The following is a 25,434-nucleotide window of genomic DNA, read 5'->3' on the forward strand; positions in this document are numbered from 1 at the left end:
ATCATCTCTGTTTAAAAGTGCCTTATCTGGGTATTGGAAAGACTTTTATTATTTTAAGATATTCATGATGTCATTAATTTCCTTATATTTGGAGCTTAGAGCTTTTGTGCTTGGGTCCTGCAGTTTGTTAGAAGGAGAAGCCTGGGTTTATAAAATATATGAAGACTGCAAATTGAAGCTGAGTGGGGAAAAGGTGTTCATTCTGATGGATTTTTTTTTTTTTCCTTAATTTGCCTCATACTGAAGGATGCTTCAAATGCAGTTTGAATGTTTCTAAGCTTTTGAAAGATAAGCCTACAGGTTGGAAAATCAGCCTTAATTGCATGACAAAACCACGAAGGCTTCGTTGCTGTATAATGAAGTCTTACCTCTGCTTGCTGTGGATGTTGTGGCCTTCAAAGTTAGCTTTATAATTACAACCAATTTGTGTTATTTGAGAAATAGTTGGGGCTTTTATGCATAAAGACCATGCTGTTAAATGGAGAGGCTGCATTTAGCCTGCTGTTTCCTGACCTGTGAATGCTTTAAGTTTCTTGATGCAATTACTAAATTTTAACTTTTTGCTTTTAATTTTTTGCTCATAAACTAGGGCTAAGTACTCTGTATTATTTATTCTGCTATGAAAACTGCACTTCCTGCTTCAGAGGATGAATGGATAAAGGATTAGAGAAAGCTGCTGTTTAGTGATTTCATAGTATCATAGTACCATTCAGGGTTGGAAGGGACCACAAGGATCATCTAGTTCCAACCCCCCTGCCATGGGCAGGGACACCCCACACTAGATCAGTCTGGCCAGAGCCTCATCCAGCCTGGGCTTAAACATCTCCAGGGATGGGGCCTCAACCACCTCCCTGGACAACCCATTCCAGGGCTTCACCACCCCACACTACATCAGTCTGGCCAGAGCCTCATCCAGCCTGGGCTTAAACATCTCCAGGGACGGGGCCTCGACCACCTCCCTGGACAACCCATTCCAGGGCTTCACCACTCTCATGGTGAAAAACCTCCTCCTCACATCTAGCCTGAATCTCCCCACCTCCAGCTTCATTCCATTCCCCCTAATCCTATCACTACCTGAGATCCTGAGCAGTCCCTCCCCAGCCTTCCTGTAGGCCCCCTTCAGATACTGGAAGGCCACAATTAGGTCACCTCAGAGCCTTCTCTTCTGCAGACTGAACAGCCCCAACTCCTTCAGTCTGTCCTCATAGGAGAGGTGCTCCAGCCCTCTGATCATCCTTGTGGCCCTTCTCTGGACACGTTCCAGCATCTCCACATCCCTCTTGTAATAGGGGCTCCAGAACTGGACACAGTACTCCAGGTGGGGTCTCACCAAGGCTGAGTAGAGGGGGAGGATCACCTCCCTTGACCTGCTAGCCACACTTCTCTTGCTGCAGCCCAGGATCTGATTGGCTTTGCGGGCTGCAAGTGCACACTGAGAGCTCATGTTGAGCTTTTTGTCCACCAGCACCCCCAAGTCTCTCTCCTCAGGGCTGCTTTCCAGCCAGTTACTGCCCAGCCTGTATTTGTGCCTGGGATTGTCTCGACCCAGATGCAGGACCCTGCACTTTTTTTGCTGCTTTTTTTGCTGCTTTCATGATACAACCTTGATGCACAATTCTTTCTTGTGATTAACAGTAGGGATGGCTCCAAAAGATGGCAGTTGAGAAGTGAGAGGAACCATTAGGTGGAGAACAAAAAGCTTGTTATTGGGAAGTTCTCTCATTTCTAGCAAAGTTGATAATTATAGAGTAAGAAAGAACTAAGATACAGACATTTTTCTGCAATGCAATTTCAGGAAGCTAGAGCTACTTTGATTTTAGGTAACAGCATAGCCAAAAGGGTTGAGAGTGCACTTAGCTGTTGTGTGTTAATTGCTGGCTTTGACATAATGTGTGCTGGTGTGAGTATACCTTCCTCAGCACTTGTGTGTTTATTTGTGCCTTTGCAGGAATGGAATTACCCCATAAGCAGCTTGGCCCTGGTGTGGTGTTAACTAATCTTGTGATGGTTTGTTTCCTCAAGGGCCTGATTATAAAACTGTTCAGTATGTCTCTATGATTAATTCTTAATTTCTCCATTGCTTTCCTTGAAGAGCTGGACAAATAGAATAGAATTAACCAGGTTGGAAGAGACCTGTGAGATTGAGTCAGGTGGCCAAGAAGGCCAGTGGCATCCTGGCCTGCATCAAGAATAGCGTGGCCAGCAGGAGCAGGGAGGTCATTGTGCCCCTGTACTCTGCATTGGTTAGGCTACACCTTGAGTACTGTGTCCAGTTCTGGGACCCTCAGTTTAAGAAGGACATTGAGACACTTGAACGTGCCCAGAGAAGGGCAACAAGGCTGGGGAGAGGCCTTGAGCACAAGCCCTGTGAGGAGAGGCTGAGGGAGCTGGGATTGTTTAGCCTGGAGAAGAGGAGGCTCAGGGGTGACCTCATTGCTCTCTACAACTACTTTGAAGGTGGTTGTAGCCAGGAAGGGGTTGGTCTCTTCTCCCAGGCAACCAGCACCAGAACAAGGGGACACAGTCTCAAGCTGCGCCAGGAGAAGTTTAGGCTTGAGGTGAGGAGAAAGTTCTTCACTGAGAGAGTCATTGGTCATTGGAATGTGCTGCCCAGGGAGGTGGTGGAGTCACCATCCCTGGAGGTGTTCAAGAGGGGATTGGACGTGGCACTTGGTGCCATGGTCTAGTCATGAGGTCTGTGGTGACAGGTTGGACTTGATGATCTTTGAGGTCTCTTCCAACCTTTGTGATACTGTGATACTGAGTCCAACCTATCATCCAACAACCTGTGAGATGATTTACTCCACAGTCAGCTTTGCTGCTTGTGTTGTGAATCAGCTGGATTTGAAGAGTTTTTCACACTTGGGTGGAAGTGTTTAGTAGATGTGATATTTGCTGCTAAATCTCTCTCCCTGAGAGCTCTCTATAATTTACCTGGTGCTGTCAGTCATGGGTTGCCTTTTGGCTGGAGCACCTCTCCTGTGAGGACAGACTGAAAGAGGTGGGGCTGTTCAGTCTGGAGAAAAGAAGGATCTGAGGTGACCTTATCGTGGCCTTCCAGTATCTGAAGGGGGCCTACAGGAAGGCTGGGGAGGGACTTCTTAGGGTATCAGGTAGTGATAGGACTAGGGGGAATGGAATGAAGCTGGAGGTGGGGAGATTCAGGCTGGATGTGAGGAGGAAGTTCTTCACCATGAGAGTGGTGAAGCCCTGGAATGGGTCGTCCAGGGAGGTGGTTGGGGCCCCGTCCCTGGAGGTGTTTAAGCCCAGGCTGGATGAGGCTCTGTCCAGCCTGATGTAGTGTGAGGTGTCCCTGCCCATGGCAGGGGGGTTGGAACTAGATGATCCTTGTGGTCCCTTCCAACCCTGACTGATTCTATGACTCTTCCTGCCTGATTATTATTTTTTTGTGCTTGCCTCTATTTATTTATTTTTGAAAACACACTTTGTGTCTCATGCTTGAAGGAGTGGAAGTTGCATGGGATACTGTCATTATTTTTTCTGAGGAATTAAGCTTTTTGCTGGGTTTTCTGATTTTTTTTTAAAGAAAAATATTTTCTTAATATTTTAGTCTTTGTAAAGACTGAAAAACATAACAGAGTAGGTTGTGTGAAATGAATTCTGGACTTGCTGTGCTGAGCCCATGGCTAAGCAGCTTCTGCTCCTCTGGCTCGCGTTCAGATGTGCTGGAAAACTTGTTTGTATAGTGAATTAGACCAGGAAACTGATATGGTGTGAAAGTACAGAGGCCTTCTCTTCCCTCTCCCTCCAGCTCTTTAGGAGATGTTATTTTTAATCCATGCTAGGCAGGCTGACGCGTTTGAACCAGCATTTTTTGCTAAAGCATTCTTGGAGCCACAGCAGTGAGGGGTCAGGCTCGGCAGGCTGTGCCTTGCTGCGGCGTGCGGTTGTTCGCGGTACCGGCTGAGGGCAGCAGCTGCCTGCTGCGACACCCCTCAACAGCACCCCCTTGCCACGTCCAAACTTACTGCAAACTGAGTAAATATATTCTTTAAAAACCCGCCACGAACAAAACCTCAAAAGGAACTGAAAAAGCCAGTGGTCTTCAAGTGGTTATAAAGCGGCACCTGCCACTCCCTGCGCGGATTTTACGTCAATACTTCATTAAAAACACCTTCTACAGGGTTAGCTTAGTTTGGAGGAACCTTGCTGTTCACATCCAGGCCACTACTTTTGCCAGCAGCTATTTTCTCATAATCTGGTCAAGTCCCATTTTGTGACAGGTTTTGGGTTTTGCATCCTGACACCCTTATTCAGAAGATCTTTGAGTGCCTTATCCTAATAGCTGGATTGATTGATTTAGTTAGTTAGTCGAAATTCAGTTAAAATTATGCACATGTGCAAAGAATCTGAGGAGAGTGGAGGACATTACACAGGGCTGTAAGGTTTTGAGTACCATCCTTGTCTTATTATTATTATTTATGTTGTTATTGCCATGGTTTAGTTGATTAGGTGGTGTTGGATGAGAGGTTGGACTTAATGATCTCTTCCAACCTGGTTTATTCTAGGCTTATTCCACTCTATTTTATTCTAGGCTTATTCCACTCTATTTTATTCTAGGCTTATTCCACTCTATTTTATTTTATTCTAGGCTTATTCCACTCTATTTTATTTTATTCTGGGCTTATTCCACTCTATTCTATTTTATTCTGGGCTTATTCCACTCTATTCTATTTTATTCTGGGCTTATTCCACTCTATTCTATTTTATTCTGGGCTTATTCCACTCTATTCTATTCTATTCTGGGCTTATTCCACTCTATTCTATTTTATTCTAGGCTTATTCCACTCTATTCTATTCTATTCTAGGCTTATTCCACTCTATTCTATTCTAGTGGATGGAAGACAATCTAGACAAATCTACAACTCTTAGGAAGCCAGGCTATTTTACACCAGATATTCCCAGAACATCTCACTTTATTTAAATGACTTTTGCTAGTTGAGAAGAAGAAAGAAAAGTTCTAACTATATAATCTTCTCTTGTGGGTTTGTGCTCTGGTGAGTATCTGGATGCTGTGAATCCAGGGATCCTTTTTTTGCAGGAGCTGAAGCAGAGGAAAGTGAAAGACACATTTGATAACTCAAATTGCTTTACACTAGGAATTTGTATGGGAAATGAAGACCAAAAAAAATGCTCAAGGCCTCACCCAAGTGATGCTGACATGCCTGTGATTCTAAAAGCAAGTGATGCTGTTAATTTCACTTGATTCACTTGCTTTAAAGAAAGAAGCAAAAAAAATTCTGGTGGCACAAATTTGTGTTAAGCAGCATATCTTTTGTATATCTCTTTCATGTTTCATAGCAAAATCTGTGTGAGTAAGTTCTCCCTCTCTGTCCCTGGTAACAGGTTTCATGTGAGGGTGACTCTGTGTGGTCAGATCAGGGGTTCAAATAGTGTGGTGCCTTGGAAAACTGTCAGTGGGGTTAGCATTTACTGTTGTTTGTTTCATCTCACTTTCCTATCTTCCTGATGTGTGACCTTTGATTCCTGAGGCAGATGTGTTGTCTTTTCGTGTAACAGTGCCTGCTAAGGTTTTCTGACATAAACTTTAACTGCCTTTCAAACTTTTATGTAAGCTTCCATTATCATCTTGCCATGGTAGTCAATTTCTCAAACTAATGATGTGTCAAAAAGCACCCCTAATGCCTAGACAAAACACGCCTGAGTTAAGAAGATGAGGAAATAACATAGTTTTTCTAGAAACTTTTGGTAAAATTGCCTAAATGAGTGGCAAAGTGTGGATTGGTTTGGTTTTGTTGGTTGTTTTTAAAAATAAGTCATTTAGAAGATAGCAGCACAATCCAGTGGTGAAAGACTCTCTCAGTGAAGAACTTTCTCCTCACCTCAAGCCTAAACTTCCCCTGGTGCAGCTTGAGACTGTGTCCCCTTGTTCTGGTGCTGGTTGCCTGGGAGAAGAGACCAACCCCTTCCTGGCTACAACCACCTTTAAAGTAGTTGTAGAGAGCAATGAGGTCATCCCTGAGCCTCCTCTTCTCCAGGCTAAACAATCCCAGCTCCCTCAGCCTCTCCTCATAGGGCTTGTGCTCAAGGCCTCTCCCCAGCCTTGTTGCCCTTCTCTGGACACGTTCAAGTATCTCAATGTCCTTCTTAAACTGAGGGGCCCAGAACTGGACACAGTACCCAAGGTGTGGCCTAACCAGTGCAGAGTACAGGGGCACAATGACTTCCCTGCTCCTGTTGGCCACGCTATTCTTGATGCAGGCCAGGATGCCCTTGGCCTTCTTGTCCACCTGGGCACACTGCTGGCTCATGTTTATGCAGCTATCAATCAGCACCCCCCAGGTCCCTTTCTGTTTGGCAGCTCTCCAGCCACTCCGATCCCAGCCTGTTGGACTGGATGGTCTTGGAGGTCTCTTCCAACCTGGTGGATTCTATGCAAATGAATGTATTCTAGCAAGGCAGGGGCAAATTTGGGATTATTCAGAATTAGTCTGTGGTTTGTGCTGGTCTCTGTTACTTTTTTATATATCATTGTTTCAAAACTCAGAAAAAAAAATTGTAAAACTCTGTCTTGTGGCTCAGGTTGATTCTGAGATGTAAATTAAAGCTAGTTTGGAGTGATCAAACAATCAATCAATCTCCTCCTGCTTTGCTTTTGTAGCAAATTAAGAAGGCAGTCTTTTTCTGGAGCAGAATCTCCATCTCTATTCTGTTGTTTAAAGCAGAACTCTTTTCACTTCTGTCCCATCTGTGTTTGTTGTTTTCTCTCTCTTCTTTTTTTTTCCCCCCCTCTGTGTCCATTTAGACATTATCATTGCAGGCTCAGTAGTTAAATGAGCTGTTTTACTAAATATAACTGCAAACCACCTCCCAGGGAGGTGGTGGAGTCGCTGTTCCTGGAGGTGTTCAAGACGGGATTGGATGTGGCACTTGGTGCCATGGTCTAGTCATAAGGTCTGTGGTGCCAGGTTGGACTCGATGATCTTTGAGGTCTCTTCCAACCTTAGTGGTACTGTGATAATGTGAAACTGCAGTGTGCTCCTCACAGTTGTGTACACACACATGTAGCATGCAAAAAGTGGAGGACACTTCCCCCAGATTTCATTTTGTGGTATGTGTCCACATATAGAAATCTACAAGGAAATAGACCTACATTTATTAGTCTTAATATGCCTCTCATTGTTCAGTTCTTTCTGGTTTAAACTGTGTTTCAAAAATACCCAGTGTTTTTAAGGACAGAGCAGGACTCTGCAAAATTATAGGATAATACCAGTCAGAAGGGACATAAGGAGGGCTCTAATGCAATGTTAGTCGAAGCAGCCTAAGTCATTAGGCGAGACTAAATCTTTATCAAGTCAGGTTTTGAAAACTTCCAAGAACAGAGGCTGCACAGCCTTTTTGTCCTTTTCCAACGCTTCACTGTCTTCATGATAACCATTGCTGGAACGAGTCCAGAGAAGGGCAGCGAAGTTGGTGAGGGGTTTGGAACACAAGCCCTATGAGGAGAGACTGAGGGAGCTGGGGTTGCTTAGCCTGGAGAGGAGGAGACTCAGGGATGACCTTATTGCTCTCTACGACCACCTGAAGGGAGGTTGTAGACAGGCAGAGGTTGGTCTCTCCTCCCAGGCAGCCAGTACCAGAACAAGAAGACACAGTCTCAGGCTGCGCCAGGGGAGGGTTAGGCTGGATGTCAGGAAGAAGTTCTATAGAGAGAGAGTGATTGCCCATTAGAATGGGCTGCCCAAGGAGGTGGTGGAGTCACCATCATTGGAGGTGTTCAGAAGGAGACTTGATGGGGTGCTTGGTGCCATGGGTTAGTTGTTTAGGTGGGTTGGATTGGTTGATGGGTTGGACACAATGATCTTGAAGGTCTCTTCCAACCTGGTCTATTCTATTCTGTTAATTTCTTTACATTCAGGCCAAGCTCCTCTCATTTCAATTTATGCCTACTGCCTTTTACTGTCCCACCACGCAGCGTTTCAGGGAGCAGGCTTTGACTTCTTGGTAATCCTTCTGCAGGTGCTAGAGAGCTGCCATTTTGTCTCCTCAAAGCTTTGTCTTCTTCAGGGTAAACAAGCCTCAGTTCCTTTAGTCTCCCCTCAGAAGTCTTGTGTTAGCATCCCCGTATTTGAACATCTGCACAATCCCTTGTTTGTCTGCAGCCCTCCCTAGAGACCAGGCATGATGGATTAAAACAGAGGGCTCATTGTCATTTGCAGGTGTTTGTGTGTTTGCTTTTTGGTTTGTTTTGGGTTGTTTTTCTCTAAGCTGCTCCATGTCAGTTAAATAATTCCATGTGCTTTCTGGTATTTCACCTTCTGTTTCTTTATTGTGCAGTTGTGGCCCTGGAGGTACCTGGTACCTGTACTGGAGCTTGTGGAAGAAATGCCAGGTTGTTCGACGGGCATTTAACATTGAATGTATGATACTGAATGTACTGAGTACACAGTAACCGTATAGGTAATGCTCTTGCTTTGCTACCACAGAGGCTTTTTGCTTCTGAAGAGGCTCAGTGCAAAAGCAGTCACTATTAAGAGAGTCCAGAACAAGAGGGATGAGTAGAAAAACAGACCTCAGCCAACAAACACCCACTCTAGGCAACCTGGTCCATGGCACTCTAAGTATTTCCTGATGCCCAGTGTGAACTTCCTAAACTGTAACTTATGGCCATTGTCCCTTCCTACCCTTGAAGGACTCAGTGTGGGCATTGACCATGTTTTCCATATAACTAACTCTTTTTAATTGTTTGGGTGTTGTTTGGTTGGTTTTGTGGTTTGTTTGGGTTTTTTTCTGTGTATGTAATTGTAGGTAGAAAGTGAAATCCTGAAGGCAGTGTGAGGTATTCCAAGATAAATCAGAGTTCACTCTTAAAATTCCAGAGATCAACACATGAGAGAGTCAGTGAGGAAAGGCAGTGGCTGCTTGTGCAATACTAGGGATGGAGGCTGTGAGTACTCAACACTCAGCTGTTTAGTAAGCTCAGGACAGCAAGGAATGGTTTGGAAGAGGATGCTGTTACAGACTGCTGTGTAATCAGACATCAAGGACTGGTGTGAAGATGATGATTGCAAGGGAGGCCTTGCACAGAGTAATTGGCTCCCTCTGGAGAAGGCAGTGAGGCTGAAACTAGCTGGATTGGGTGTGAACACTGCTGCTTTTGAAGCAGCTGCTGCTGCCAGCTATTAATGTCTGGGTTGTGACTAAAACTGTGGAGATACTTGCAGTGTGGAGTACAGGCTTGATCTTCACTGAACTGACACAAATTTGGATTTGTGACCAATTTCCATATGAGATGAATGACTACAGCGTGTTGCATCCAAAAAGAGTGCCCATGATGTCTCCCTTCTGTACTTACGTTTGGTTTCTCTGATCCTTCTGAGCATTTGTATTGCTTATCCTGGCTTTTAACTTTCTGATCTTCTTCTACTCCTTGTAGTTCTGCAGCTTCTGGTACAGTGCAGATGTTATTTTCCAGGCTATTTTTGAGGTAGTTTATTTTTTTGGTTGGGCATCCACATTAAGCTGTTTGAATCTCTTACATTCATTGCTTCAGAACTCTGTGGTAGAGGAACACTTGAAGTATTCCCTTAGTTGTGCAGTAAGATGTGTCCAGTACCTTGCCAGTTCATCTACCTTTTGAGTCCATTGCATGCCATTGTCTGTCTGCAGTGAACTGCACTGATCATAAGAGCTCTACTTGTTCTTGTGAGGTGAGCTTTCCAAAGCATGCAAGTCAATAAACAATGACAAATGCCATAATGTCTTTTCTTTCAGTAAGAGTTGAGAAGCTAGTCTATTCCTCTCCCAAGCCATTTTCTCTTGAAGTAACTTTTATCAGTTCTCCTTGCATGAGCCAGTGTGCACTTTATAAAACATTTTAATTAAATCCCATTATTTATGGTATTTCTGTTGTCCATGGTTCTGGGCCCCTCAGGTTAAGAAGGACATCGAAACACTTGAACGTGTCCAGAGAGGGGCAACAAGGCTGGGGAGAGGCCTTGAGCACAAGCCCTATGAGGAGAGGCTGAGGGAGCTGGGATTGTTTAGCCTGGAGAAGAGGAGGCTCAGGGGTGACCTCATTGCCCTCTACAACTACCTGAAAGGTGGTTGTAGCCAGGAAGGGGTTGTCCTCTTCTCCCAGGCAACCAGCACCAGAACAAGGGGACACAGTCTCAAGCTGCACCAGGGGAAGTTTAGGCTCGAGGTGAGGAGAAAGTTCTTCACAGAGAGAGTCGTTCGTCATTGGAATGTGCTGCCCAGGGAGGTGGTGGAGTCACCATCCCTGGAGGCGTTCGAGAGGAGATTGGACGTGGCACTTGGTGCCATGGTGTAGTCATGGGGTCTGTGTTTATAGGTTGGACTCGATGATCCTTGAGGTCTCTTCCAATCTTAGTTATACTGTGATACTGTGTGATATTGGGATGAATGTTTCCAGAAGGCTTAATTTTGCCTTGATTGCTGGGCAGTTCCCTTCCTACATCCTGTACAGTATGAAGCCTCAGCTCTGGAATGCCTGTCTGGTGCCATAAAATGTTTGGGGAAGTACAGTTACTTGCTATCATGTGGGGTATAAATCCACTGCAATTGCATATTGCTGTACTCTCAGGATTATAAACACATGGAGGCATTTCTATATTAGAAGTTTCATCTTGAAGATAGGAGCAAATCCAAGTTAATAATGTGTAATTTCTCTCTTCTTCCATGCTGTTTCTCCATCAAGGCAAATGCCTTTGGCTTCTCTTAAAGGCTTGAAAGTGTCTCAGATTTCTAGATGAATACTGTGAGATTGTACTGAGAAAGAAGTTAGGTTCCTGTGATTGTAACCATCTTGGAACTTGGGTTGTATTGGAAGATAATTATTTTTCCTCCTTATTGTGTCCTGATGCTAAAATTAGGTAAATCTTAATTAACATCAGGAAGGTGTGAGGAGTCCTGAACAGTCAATCAGTAGGTAAGGAGGGGATGGTCTTAAGTCGCAAAAATAGGTATTTAAGATTTTGGAAAGTAAGTAGTGTTCGTTTTTAACTGCTAAAATTTCACTTGCTTTCATATTTATGTTCTCTATCTCAGTGCCATTATCTTGTATTTTTCACTCTTGCTACTCTTGTCCTTTAGCCTGATAACTTCACTGGCATTAAAAACCAGCTGGGAGTGAGCTGGAACTTCAGGGCAGTTCCTGGTGTATAACTATTTTGTTACTTTCTGAGATACTTAAGTAAATACTTAATCTGTAACCTGATTGTCTTCTATTTTTAAGTGTAGATCAATATACTTTGGTTTGGGTGCTGTTTATTTTCTTGGCTCTCTGATGTAGCGTGGCCAGCAGGACAAGGGAGGTTATTCTTCCCCTGTATTCAGCACTGGTCAGGCCACACCTTGAGTACTGTGTCCAGTTCTGGGCCCCTCAATGCAAGTGAGATGTTGAGGTACTGGAATGTGTCCAGAGGAGGGCAATGACACTGGTGAGGAGCTTGGAGCACAAGCCCTGTGAGGAGAGGCTGAGGGAGCTGGGGTTGTTTAGCCTGGAGAAGAGGAGGCTCATTGCTGTCTACAACTACTCAAAGGGAGGCTGTAGCCAGGTGGGGGTCAGTCTGTTCTCCCAGGCAACCAGCACCAGAACGAGGGGATACAGTCTCAAGTTGTGCCAGGGGAGGGTCAGGCTGGATATTGGGAAGAAGTTCTTCACAGAGAGAGTGATTTGCCATTGGAATGGGCTGCCCAGGGAGATGGTGGAGTCAGTGTCCCTGGAGATCTTCAACAGAAGCCTGGATGAGGCACTTAGTGCCATGGTCTGGTTGATTGGATAGGGCTGGGTGATAGGTTGGACAGGATGATCTTGGAGGTCTCTTCCAACCTGCTTGATTCTATGAAAACAGATGTATTCTAGCAAGGCAGGGGCAAACTTGGGATCATTCAGAATTAGTCTGTGCTTTGTGCTGGTCTCTTCTCTGTTACTTTTTTTATATATCATTGTTTCAAAACTCAGGAAAAAAACCAAAACAAAACTCTGTCTTGTGGCTCAGGTTGATTCTGAGACATAAATTAAAGCTAGTTTGGAGTGATCAAACAATCAATCAATCTCCTCCTGCTTTGCTTTTGTAGCAAATCAAGAAGGCAGTGTTTTTCTGGAGCAGAATCTCTGTCTCTATTCTGTTTAAAACAGAACTCTTTTCACTTCTGTCCCACCTGTGTTTGGTTTTTTTTTTCTCTTGGAGGTCTCTGGTTGATTCTGCGGTATTAAACATTGCTACTTATTTTAGAAGCTATACGTTTTAATAGTGGCCACTCAAAATGTTTTCCTTCATAGGAAGTTGTAGCAAATAGCCTTGAAAAGAGCTGTAGGAGGCCTTTCTCTGGGCCCTCAGAGTTTTTAATGTCATTTTATGCCAACATATGTCAGAAATACTCTATCAAATCCAATGCTGGAAACTTGGGCAATCTGTCTCAGTGCTTGATTACTGTTCCCCTGTGGAGACATTTTTCTTGAGGTCTGCTCTAAATCCCTTTGGCCACAATCAAGTCAACAGTGAGTTTTTCTGGCTCTCATGTGTTTGTGTACTTTAGGTTCGTTGGGAGGCTTTTTTCAGTCTTATTTTGTTTTCTTTCATCTTTAGTGGAGAAAGTTTCTTTGGAAACTGATCATTCTTGTTTCTCGAGATTCTATGCCTTGTGCACATGTTTCTTGGAGTGTGATCCTCCAGAAATGTTTCCTTTGGGGCTCTGTGTGGATGGGGTAGAAAAATGTGGCGTGCAGTCACGCTTTGGTTCATGCTTTTCAGAGCAGAAATGTTGAGGTTTCAGTGTCCTGGTGCTGATTCAGATCAGCTTGCCATTGACTATAACTCTTAACACCGTTATGCCCACTTGGAAGTGCTGTGTTCCCTTGCCAAGATTCAAATATTTGTATACTTGCTGCACACTGAGATGTCTGCTTTCTGTTGCTATGGTATCTGTAAAAGCGTGTATCTGAGTCTGCTCTGATGGAAAGGCATGCAAACATCTTTAAAGCTTTAAAGTTGTGTCCCTTGGCTAAAGGCTTCTCTCTCCCAGCTCTTCAGAAAAACACACTGAACTGGGTGACAGTGTCTGGTTGGCAATTTCATTATGGACCCAACACATTCTGTTGGGTTTCTTTCAGTTTCAAGCTCTGTAGACCTCCTTTGTCATGTATCCCTGCCCTGATACGCTTTCTAGATCAAGCAATACAGGGCTCTTTGCTAATGCAAATTTGTACAACTTTGGTTTTTCTCTTCTCTGTACTGAAGGATTTTTATTTTCTGGTTTTAGGTTTGTTTTGGGTGTGTGTTTTTGGGTTTGTTTTGTTTGTTTGGTGGTTTTTGCTTGTTCTTGTTTTCATTTCTTTTTCTGAAGACAGGTGGTGTGTATTTCTGGATTGTTCTTCAGTGTATTCATTCACAGTTCAATTTTGGGACAGCAGGATTAACCACATGATCTAGTTAGAGCATTCCTTGCCCTTGTGTATCTTTTTCTCCTTGCCACTTGCTCATAGAGGCTTCAGGAGCATTTTTTGCCCTGCAGTGCTATTATAGTTTGTGTTTAGCCTCCCTCCCCTTGCTTGCTACGTGATGATGGAGAGCAGCCAGGTAGAAAGGGACCTGGGGGTACTGGTTGAGACATGAGACAGCAGTGTGCCCAGGTGGCCAAGAAGGCCAATGGCATCCTTCCTGTATCAGGAACAGTGTGGCCAGCAGGATCAAGGAGGCCATTCTGCCCCTGTACTCAGCACTGGTTAGGCCACACCTTGAGTCCTGTGTGCAGTTCTGGGCCCCACAGTTTAAGAAGGACATAGACACTTGAACATATCCAGAGAAGGGCAACGAGTGATTTGCCATTGGAATGTGCTGCCCAGGGAGGTGATGGAGTCACCATCCCTGGAGGTGTTCAGGAGGGGATTGGACGTGGCACTTGGTGTCATGATTTAGTCATGAGGTCTGTGGTGACAGGTTGGACTTGAAGATCTTGAAAAAGGGGTTTGGAACACAAGCCCTATGAGGAGAGACTGAGGGAGCTGGGGTTGCTTAGCCTGGAGAAGAGGAGACTCAGGGGTGACCTTATTGCTCTCTACAGCTACCTGAACGGAGGTTGTAGACAGGCAGAGGTTGGTCTCTTCTCTCAGGCAGCCAGTACCAGAACAAGAGGACACAGTCTCAGGCTGCACCAGGGGAGGGTTAGGCTGGATGTTAGAAGTTCTGTACAGAGAGGGTGATTGCCCATTGGAATGTGCTGCCCAGGGAGGTGGTGGAGTCAGCATCATTGGAGGTGTTCAGGAGGAGACTTGATGGGGTGCTTGGTGCCATGGTTTAGTTGTTTAGGTGGGTTGGATTGGTTGATGGGTTGGACTCGATCTTGAAGGTCTCTTCCAACCTGGTCTGGTCTATTCTTTGAGGTCTCTTCCAACCTTGGTGATTCTGTGACACTGTGATTTATTTATTAAATCTGCCATTCTGCAATCACAGAAAAAGGCCTGGGGAAAAGAAGTAGGTTAACACCATAACCAAGCCAAAACAAACTTGAAACTAGTAAGTCAATGAATAAAGCTAGGTAAGTGTTCTTGATGCATTGGTTGTTGCTGATGGTCGGAGCTGGGCTTCATCTTACGTTATGCTGCTTTGCATCACTAGAGGGTACTGTTGGTGTAAGATAAAAACATGTGCTTGGGTTATTTTTTTCTTTTCTCATGGAGCTTGGATTTATTGGTTCTTTTTGCTCCTAATAGGTTGGTTATGAGAACTGCTGAAATGCTATTGCATAGGCACCTTTGGGTTGCCACCTCGTCTTTATTTCATCCGTTTATGGATTAGCTAAGTAGTCCTGTGGACAATCCACTAATTAAATAGGAATGTTGTCTCTTTTTTGCTCTCACAACAAAATAGTACTTCAAAGATATGTCTTCAGATACAGCTTGTTTATTTTCTTCAGAGTTGTGGAAATGGCTGTTCCTCCTTCGTTCTACATTTAGGTGCTGATTATGCTGGACAGGTTTCCTGAGGTTTTTCTTCTGGAGCTGAAGTACAAAAAAAGAATACAAACAGTTTGGGAGCAAAGCTGCAATTATTCCTCCTCTTTTGTTGGGCAGTCTTGCAACACTCTCTCCTCCTCCTCTGTTTTATTTACCACATTCTTGCATGGTCTCTGGCTGCTGTTCACCGAGGAGTTGTGTTTTATTTGAATGTCAACAGGTGTGCAGTTATTTAAGACCTGCTTATACGGAATGTTACTGCTTTGGCCAGGGATCATTTCATTTCTGTGGAAAGCACCTGAGCTTTCCAAATCCAGGTTTTTGAGGGTAGAGTTTCACAATTTCTTGATTTTTGGTGGAAAAGCTGCTCTGAGTAACTGTGTAGTAGCATTTTCTGGTGATGTGGTTTACACCCCACCCCCACCCTGTGAGCACTGTCTTGACAGAGCTGTGTGTGGAGGGGAGTTGCAGTGATGTGCAGGGCCACACAATGTGAAACTTCCTCAATTTTCCGTGCTGCCCAAGCACTGTGTAAGTGCACCTTGAGACTGGTGTTAATTTGGGGCTGGAGCTGGTAATCTTGATGGGAGTGAGACATCTTCAGCTTGATTTCTGCCATATCACAGAATCATCAAGGTTGGAATAGACCTCAAAGATCATCAAGTCCAACCGATGACCACAGACGTCATGACTAAATCATGGCACCAAGTGCCACGTCCAATCCCCTCTTGAACACCTCCGGGGATGGTGACTCCACCTCCCTGGGCAGCACATTCCAATGGCTAATGACTCTCTCAGTGAAGGACTTTCTCCTGACCTTGAGCCTGAACTTCCCCTGGTGCAGTGTGAGACTGTGTCCTCTTGTTCTGGTGCTGGTTGCCTGGGAGAAGAGACTGTACTGTTATGTGCTTATGCTGTTGGAGATTCTGGTGTGGATTTATTTGATATGCTGGCCACAAGTGCTACTTTGTGAGTGAAGTTTCCCCCTTGGCAAATTAATTTAAGCCATAATGTCAGAAAAGATTCCTTGTATCTACAAGGTACAGTAGATACAATAGCAAACTCACTGAAGCCCTAAGTTTGTTAGCTGCTGAGTCTACCTTTCATTATGATTTGTCCACATGGATAACTTTTCTGGTACTACAGAATGATTTCATTGGGAGAAGACCTTATGTAGACAAGCTTGAAAGGGAATTTTTTCATAGGCTGCCCAGTAGCTGGAAGTGTTTAAAATAAGATTGGATGAGGCACTTAGTGCCATGATTTAGGTGATTAGGTGGTGTTGGGTGATAGGTTGGACTTGATGATCTCAAAGGTCTTTTTCAACCTGGTTGATTCTGTATTCTGTGACTGTTTGTCTTCATGCTTCTGTGTGTTTCAGAGATGGTAGGGTAGCTTTTAGTGATGCAGTCAAGCAGCAGAAAACAGAAGAAATATAGCTGGTAGGGGTTGATCTGAGATGGAGAAGGAAAGGCATTAGTATGCTTTTGACTAAAGGAAGTGCTGCTAGCACTGGTTATAAATGTGTATTGTCATACTTGGAGTTTCAGCCCTAACCTTTGTTTCCACTGCTTACCTTGAGCCACTAGTTCTGTTCAACCCTGTGTATGGAAAACAAAGCCAGACTACTTTAAAATGGTAGAAGACCAAAAGGCAAAGGCATTTTGCCAGTTTGACCCTTCAACCAGGGGAGTCCTTGTGATGGCTCAAAGGAAGGAACAGAGGAATGAATTAAGGGGCTGTTTGGGCCTGTGTTGTAAAGCTGTGCCTTCTGTGGCACCACTGTTTAGATTTGAACTAGCAGAATGTGAGGCATGAATACTCTGCTTGAAATCTTTGGAATGGCTGAAATTTGATGTTTGAAGTTGTCTGTCCAGGACACTTCAGTCACGTTGAGTGTTTTGAAGAACTGCAGAGAAGCTGGCTGGATCCTGAGGCCTAACTTAGGTAATTTCTGCCCCCAGCACTCCAGCTTGCACCCTGTTGTATTTAAGCAGCTGCTTCTTTTGTGAGAGCCAGTAGTAAAGAACATTTTATTATGGATAATAGTCGTGACCTCAACAGGATTTTCAGTCCTGGACTCAAATAGTAGCCCTAACAACACACTTCATTATCTTAGGTTTCATTTATGAAGAATTTCCTTACTAACCTTATAGTTATTAGATTAATCATCAGAATCAACTCAGAATAAATTCATGTCTCATTTTGGAATGTGTTGTTAAGACTTCTTGCCTGGCGTAGCATTACAGCCTGGAAGGTTTGGCTTTTTTTGTAGCTGACTCCTCAGCATTTACTTTCTTCTGATCAGTCTAATGGGAGGGAAAGTACTTGCACAAAAATCCTGAGTATGCTGATTTAGAACAAGGGTGTTTCACAGAATCACAGTATCACTAAGGTTGGAAGAGACCTCAAAGATCATCAAGTCCAACCTGTCACCACAGACCTCATGACTAGACCATGGCACCAAGTGCCATATCCAATCCTCTCTTGAACACCTCCAGGGATGGTGACTCCACCACCTCCCTGGGCAGCACATTCCAATGATGAATGACTCTCTCGAAGAACTTTCTCCTCACCTCGAGTCTAAACCTCCCCTGGTGCAGCTTGAGACTGTGTCCTCTTGTTCTGGTGCTGGCTGCCTGGGAGAAGAGACCAACCCCTTCCTGGCTACAACCACCCTTCAGGTAGTTGTAGAGGGCAATGAGGTCAGCCCTGAGCCTCCTCTTCTCCAGGCTAAACAATCCCAGCTCCCTCAGCCTCTCCTCACAGGGCTTGTGCTCAAGGCCTCTCCCCAGCCTTGTTGCCCTTCTCTGGACACGTTCAAGTGTTTCGATGCCCTTCTTAAACTGAGGGGCCCAGAACTGGACACAGTACTCAAGGTGCAGCCTAACCAATGCAGAGTACAGGGGCACAATTACTTCCCTGCTCCTGCTGGCCATACTATTCCTAATACAGGCCAGGATGCTGTTGGCCCTCTTGGCCACCTGGGCACACTGCTGGCTCATGTTTAGGCAGCTGTCAATCAGCACTCACAGGTCCCTCTCTGTTTGGGAGCTCTCCAGCCACTCTGCCACAAACCAGTTGAGACTAGAAGGCATTTCTGGAGATCTTCATTCTCATAGTAAAATTGGGGTGTTTTTTTTTACTATGTTTATGTGGAATTTCCTGCTTTTCAGTTTGCCCCCATTGCCTCTTGTCCATTCACTGAGCACCTCTGAGAAAAGTCTGTCTCTGCTTTTTTTATTCCCCTCCCATCAGGTTACATTATTAAGATCCTCCTGAGCCTTCTCTGCTCAAGGCTGAACAATCCCAGCTCTTTCAGCCTCTCATGCAGCAGATGCTCCCAATCCTTTAATCACCTTAGTTCACTGGACTTGGTCTAATGTCTCTCCTGTAGTGGGGACCTCAGCACTGGACTCAGTCCTCCAGCAGTGCCTCACCAGTGGTGAGCAGAGGGAAGAATTCCCTCACTCACTCCATGCCTAATGCAGTCTAGGGTGCTGTAGGCTGCCGCTGCTACATGGGCATATTGATTGCTGCTTCAGCTGCTCCATCAGGATGCCCAGGTTCTCTGACAAAATGTTTTCCAGGAGGTTGGCACACGGCCTGCAATGGCATAGAGCTATTCCTCTCCAGCAGAAGGAATTTGCATTCCTTTTGCTGAACCTCATGAGACCTCTCTGCCCATTTCTTCAGCCCCTCTCCATACTTTTTGTCATCAGGAGGCCCACATTCTCCCTGTTCTTCCTTTTGCTGATAAATCATCTGCAGAAGCACTTCTTGATGCCTTTAATTTTCCTCCCTCTCTTCAAGTTCAGGCAGACTGACTTTCCTAAGCCTGTCTGTGCACACTAGGGCTTTATATTTGACCTATCTCACCTGTTCCTGCTCCCACATCTTGAATGCATTATTTTTATATTTGAATTCTGTCTGAAGCTCCTTATTCATCCATGCAAGCCTCCTGGGGTCTTTGCTTGATTTCCAGCATGTTGGGCTGGATGATTCTTGAGCTTGGAGAAGATTATCCTTCAAACTCAACCTGTCTTCTCTTCAGGCCCATATCCTATGGGTTTCTCTGAAGGAGGTCCCTGAATAGGCTGAATTCTGCTGTCCTGAAGCCCAGACTTATGATCCTGCAATTCACCTCATTTCCTTTGCTTCTGTTGTGGCTTCAGTCGGGGTTCTGTGACTTCCCTGGCTTTGAGTATCAGTAGCATTAACATGTTGGCCTGTGTTTGTGATGAGCTGGCTGAGTTGCATGTTTTAATCTGAACTAGAGATTTTTGTATCTGAAATTCATACATTGAGTGAACCAGACAGATCAGGTCTGGGTAAGTGCTGCATGTCCCTGCAGGTGGCTGTACTTCCTTTTGGCATGTTCTTTATTTGCCTTCACTCATACATCTGTTCATTATGTTCATCTTGTGTATCAGTGCTGGTGCTGATGCCATTGGATTATCTGATTCTGATTGCTGGACACAGCATCTTGTTAGGTGTGATTAAAATTGCTCCCTTGCCAGATCCATTTCTGTCCCTGGAAACAGGGCTTACATTTGCACAGTCTAGCCCTGCCCTTGATTGTTCTGAGATCATGGTGTAAAAACATTTTCTTCTGTTAAAGCTATGCTATCCTGCATGTATCCACTGACTAGCCTGGGAGTTAGACTGTATTGTTTCTTACAGCTCCAAAACTGGTTCAGTATCCACATGGTCATTAATAAATTTCATGTAGCATGGGTATGGCCAAGGTGTAGTGGGATTCTGACACATGATCCAGCTGCCTTTCCAGGAGCAGTTTTCTCAGTGGAATTTGGTATCTTTCTACAAGTTCTGCATCTGGTTACCTGTAAGCAATGGCTGTACACAGCTGCCTATAACAGCTTATACTTAAGGGGAGTGGATACACCGCTCTTAAATGCTGTACCTCAGACAGAACTGCAGAGTAATACCCAAGGCAGTATTTCAGTAGGACTGGTCAGCACAGATGGTGAAAGGCTGGCAAAAATCCTTGCCAAGTGGCTGAGGAAGGTGCTGCTGGCTGTTAGTCGCTGCCAGCAAATGAGCTTAATTAAAACCAGCTGTGGGAGAGTGGCCACTGCAACTGATAGATCTCATTTCCTTCTCTCAAGTGGCTGTGGGTCTGGAGCTGGTGAGAGCTGCCTGCACGGATGCAGTGAAGATCTTAAGGTGGTTGCAGTTCTCTTCCATATGTGCAGTTTTGAAGTTGGCCCCAAATCCAGGTCTTGGCTCACATTTCTCCATATGGAGTCCTTGGCCTTCAGCTGCTCAGGTTTGTGTGCCGCGTTGAATAGCCTCTATTATGGCTAGGGTTGCCATTACTTGATTTGGTTTGGGGGAATTAGTGGGCATGTTTGTTTTAGTATGGTTTAGAAAGAATGTCAAGGTTATCCAGTCTTGAGAAAGACACTATTTTTATTAAAGCTTAAAAACCTCCTAAAGCCAGAAGAACCCCTTCCCCCACAACCAGACCCCGGCTTGAAAAGCCAACGGCTTAAGCCACTTCCACATGTACGGTTTGCTTTCTCTAAGGACCAACAGTCTGGTGTGTTTTGTGAACTGGTTGTCTTGGACTTCTGCAATATTCTTTATTCATAGAATGCCTTACTTGTCACTGTCTCTCTTCACTTAATCCTCCCCTCTCTTTCCCTATCGTCTGTTCAGTTGTGCAGGCAGTTTCACAGTCAAACGTACGGCCAAAAAGTTGCCTATCTTGATGGCTTGTCACAAGCTAAGAGGCCATTTCCTACTTCTGAATCGATCCCAGACCTGCCAACATCAAGCTGTTGGGTTTCTTTGCCAGTCAAATGAATTTGTGTTAGATGAGGCAGCTGTTTTAGAACAAGGTTAATAAAATGATTGTTGCCTCTTACAAGGAGTTCTGCTAGCGGAGCGAACCAGGAATGGCAAACCTCTACACAGTTTGTGAATCCCAGTGCGCCTGTGAAATCCTGGCTGGGAACACGCTTCAGCAGGTGGCTGGAAATGCTAATAAGGAGTAGGATCTGTTGTGGAGCACTAGGGAAGGTTTCTTTCTGAGATTGCTGTGGGTTTTCTTTGTGGAGATTGACTTAATTTGAGAATGGGAGTTGTTCTTGGCAGCTCTCTGTTTGTGAAATTCAGCTTTTGGTGAAACAGAGTTGGCTGTTTCACGTGATCCTCATCAAAAGCATTTGATCTTTCAGGGATGCTGCTACTGCTAGATTGTTCTTAAGTGAGCTATTGTCTTGTCTTGATATTTTGATTGATGTAGTCCATTGGTCTGCGTTTTGTTTTCTGGGTTTGGGGTGGTTTGTTTTGTTTAGTTTTGTTTCCCAGAGGCTATTCAGAAGGGCAAAGCTAATATGGGTGTTTCAGAGGTGTAACTGGACTGCAGTGTGGCCAGGAGGGCCAATGGCATCCTGGGCTGCATCAGGAACAGTATGGCCAGCAGGAGCAGGCGAGCAGGAGCAGGGAGGTCATTCTGCCTCTGTATGCTGCTCTGATTAGGGCGGACCTCGAGTACTGTGTCCAGTTCTAGGCCCCTCAGTTTAAGAAAGATAGAATAGAATGGAATAAACCAGTTTGGAAGAGACCTTCAAGATCATCGCGTCCAACCTATCATCCAACACCACCTAATCAACTAACCCATGGCACCAAGCACCCTGTCAAGTCTCCTCCTGAACACCTCCAGGGATGGCACCCCAACCACCTCCCTGGACAACCCATTCCAGGGCTTCACCACTCTCATGGTGAAGAACCTCCTCCTCACATCCAGCCTGAATCTCCCCACCTCCAGCTTCATTCCATTCCCCCTAGTCCTATCACTACTTGAGATCCTAAGAAGTCCCTCCCCAGCCTTCCTGTAGGCCCCCTTCAGATACTGGAAGGCCACAATTAGGTCACCTTGGAGCCTCCTCTTCTCCAGACTGAACAGCCCCAACTCCTTCAGTCTGTCCTCATAGGAGAGGTGCTCCAGCTCTCTGATTGTGATAGGTTGGACACAATGATCTTGAAGGTCTCTTCCAATCTGGTTTATTCTATTCTATTTTGTTTGGTTGGGGTTTTTGTGTGTGTTTGTTTTGGCACTTCTGGGTTTTTTTGGGGGGGTTGTTTGGTTGTGGTTGCTTTGTTTTTTAAGAAAGCTTGCTTGCTGCCTGCTTTAGGAAACAATTTAGTTAGGTGCTCAGCAGTTCATTTCCATTGATCCTAGACTGGAACCAGTGTTTAACCTGAGTGCACTGATGTATTTTTTTTTCGAACTGACTGATTTACTTCTTTGCCAAGTACTAATTTAAATTAATTCATTGTATTTTTGTGTGTGTGGTGTGGTAGGAGGGACACTTTTTCTTTAGATCATCTCCAGCTGCATTTGCCAAGGGGCTGGGCACTGTAGTAATGAACTTCCGCTGCTGCTGCTGCTGTTTAAATAAGTTTTCCATTGTCTTGCAATTTCTGCACATGGAAATGAGGCACTACTGACAGTATTTAGTCTGTCTCCACGTTATTTTTCTTGTGTGTTAATGAACCTTCCCCCCCCCCCCCCTTCAAATTAAACACTTCCGTGAAAGAAAATAATAGGAAATTAGAGTCTATATAGGCACAGTTCGAAGTGGTTGGTTTGGTCTGTTGCTTGGGGGCTTTCCTCCCACCCTCCCTTTCTTTCATTTCCCTTTGTTTCCTCCAAATGTGGGAGCATTCATAGTCAAGCAGATACTCGGGGAACAGAATAGGTTTTGGCATCCTTTTAGGATTCACAGATGCAACATCTTTGTTTCAGATTTGCATACGTCAGTATTTGTTTGGTTGAGGAGGAGGCAAGGCTTTTGCATGGACGTAATGCCCTCTGTAGACCAGTGGCTGTGACTAGAAGATTAAGACAAGCCAATGGCATACAGACCACTCTTCAAGAGTCTTTACCTCGAGCCTAAACTTCCCCTGGTGCAGCTTGAGACTGTGTCCCCTTGTTCTGGTGCTGGTTGCCTGGGAGAAGAGACAGACCTCTTCCTGGCTACAACCACCCTTTAGGTAGTTGTAGAGAGCAATGAGGTCACCCCTGAGCCTCCTCTTTTCCAGGCTTAACAATCCCAGCTCCCTCAGCCTCTCCTCAAGACATTTGGCTTTGAAAGAACATATGCTTCTTGCATGTTAGGAAGAAGTTTTTCACAGTATAACTTAGGTTGGAAAGGACCTCGAGGATCATTGAGTCCAACCTATCAACACAGACCCCATGACTAGACCATGGCACCAAGTGCCACGTCCAATCTCCTCTTGAACACCTCCAGGGACAGCGACTCAACCACCTCCCTTCACCATGAGGATGGTGAGACACTGCCCAGGGAGGTGGTGGAAGCCTCATCCCTGGAGGTTTTTAAGGCCAGGCTGGATGTGGCTCTGGGCAATCTGATCTAGTGTGAGGGATCCCTGCCCATGGCAGGGGAGTTGGAACTCCATGATCCTTGAGGTCCCTTCCAACCCTACCAATTCTATGATTCTTACCTTTTTATATAAACCTACTGCCTATAAATTCATGTACTGTGTTAGGACCTCTCAAATCTAAATTTCAGCCCATATTTTGGAAGCAGTGAGTTCTAGGATTTAATGGGCCAGAAGCTTCTTCAGATTTTTTAATCAGTTGTGATGTTCATAAAAACTAAACAAAAAAATCCCAAACTTCTCCCTGGCCCCAAACTGCCAAAACCATGAGTGAAAAATGGATCCTGCAGGCTTTCTGTTCAGTATCACCCTTCATGTTGGTAAACAGTCTGGGTCCTTGTAATGCAACTACACTTGTGTTCAGGAGATGTTTTATGCTTCTGCACTTTTCTTGTGCCCTACTCCTCCTGTTGCTTGCTTGTGTCTACCCAGAACATAGGAGAGGTGATAAGTGTGACTATAAAACTGAATGTATGAACTTGCTGGCAGTTGTTCTGGCAGCAGATGTTATGTGTTCTGAGGTTTTGGGAATCTTTTGACCACTGGCTTGAAATCATAAGTAGTAGATCATTTTCAAGCAAACTCAAGAATTTGAGTTCCCTGATGGAAATGTTTTGTTGTTGTATTTCTGCTTTTGATGAAGGAGAGGTTTCTGACAGCTAGCTTGGAAAAGCCAATACCGCGATTGAGAGACGGAGACAAAGCTTGATGCAAGCAAAGTGTCTACTTTATTGTACAAAGTCTTTTCTTTATATAGGCTAACACAATCAAAAGCAACTCGTGACTGGTCATTAGATGTGTCCGTGCAACAGTGACAGACTCATGATTGGCTGCCGAGAAAATGCCAGGGAGCACACATAGCCGGGCAAGGCGCAGGCAGGTGTTAGACAAAAGGCAAACGATCAAGCATCTCTTATCTAAGTTCAGAGAGAAGACAAAAGACTCTCTTGCAATGTTTACCAGCTCTTATTCTCGGGTCGTTGTGTGGCTTCCCTGAGTCACAGTGGTCATTGGTAATCAGCTAAATGCTTTTTTTCTCTCTACACAGTTGCCGTTTTTTCCCCAAGGTTTGTGGCCCACAAGGGCTAAAACATTTCCTTCTATCAGCTGAGCATTGCTTGAGGTTCTACTCCCTGAATTCAGTGCATCAAGCCAACACACAAAGTTGGGTTCTCTTCCTTACCAGAAAGAGACAGGAAAAAAAAATATTTGAGTGGCTTCAGTAGGCATAAAAACCAGACCAGGCTATTAAAATAGTTATTGTCCTAATTGCCATTAATTGTGTCTGAGAAGGCTCAGGGGAGACCTCATTGCCCTCTACAACTACCTGAAAGGTGGTTGTAGCCGGGAGGGGGTTGGTCTCTTCTCTCAAGCAACCAGCACCAGAACAAGAGGACACAGTCTCAAGCTGCACCAGGGGAAGTTTAGGCTGGAGGTGAGGAGAAAGTTCTTCACAGAGAGAGTTGGTAGCCATTGGAATGGACTGCCCAGGGAGGTAGTGGAATCACTGTCCCTGGAGGCGTTCAAGAGGAGATTGGATGTGGCACTTGGTGCCATGGTGTAGTCATGGGGTCTGTGTTTATAGGCTGGACTCGATGATCCTCGAGATCTCTTCCAACCTTTGTGTTACTGTGATACTGTGATCTTTACTTATGTAAAACAAAGATAATGTGCATCAGCCTTCCAGAGCACTCTGAGTTCTGTGGGTATATGTAAGTTTAAGATGCTGTCACTAATGCAGTTCTTAGGTTGTGCTGTAAGGCTCATGTCCATATTTAATGGAAATACTACAGGAATAAGGCAGTCTAGTTAGGAATGTATTGTATTTTTTAATGCCTGACATAACAATCTCTATTTTGTTTGCACTACCAAAATAGAGAATTATTTTTGTCTTGTGCCTGTGCAGTGCAGTAACCTAATTAAGAAATTTTAACACATTTGTCTTCCAGTTTGAAACTGAACTCTCTTTCAGGACAACTTTCAAGGGTAATTTGCTTCCTCTGTAACTTCAAGCTGCTAGTATGTAGTAGAGAGTAATA

At 44.7% G+C, this 25,434-nt stretch overlaps 1 protein-coding gene across 6 annotated transcripts in view; it reads left to right on the forward strand.

Annotated features, from left to right (window-relative positions):
• ST3GAL3 (ST3 beta-galactoside alpha-2,3-sialyltransferase 3) overlaps positions 1–25,434 on the forward strand; it is a 233,839-nt gene that overhangs the window by 18,005 nt on the left and 190,400 nt on the right. Inside the window, exon 1 of one of the 6 annotated variants that reach the window (XM_068141554.1) lies at positions 20,093–20,252. The exons of the other annotated variants lie outside the window; for them this stretch is intronic. Coding sequence (XP_067997655.1) covers positions 20,171–20,252 — 82 coding nt within the window. The 5' untranslated portion in view covers positions 20,093–20,170. Of the gene's footprint in view, positions 1–20,092; positions 20,253–25,434 lie in introns of those variants that run through there. 6 annotated transcript variants of the gene reach the window in all.

Source organism: Melanerpes formicivorus, unplaced genomic scaffold (genome assembly GCF_026170545.1).
Source record: "Melanerpes formicivorus ecotype bairdi unplaced genomic scaffold, bMelFor1.0.p_v2 SCAF_7, whole genome shotgun sequence".
Classification (NCBI taxonomy): domain Eukaryota; kingdom Metazoa; phylum Chordata; class Aves; order Piciformes; family Picidae; genus Melanerpes; species Melanerpes formicivorus.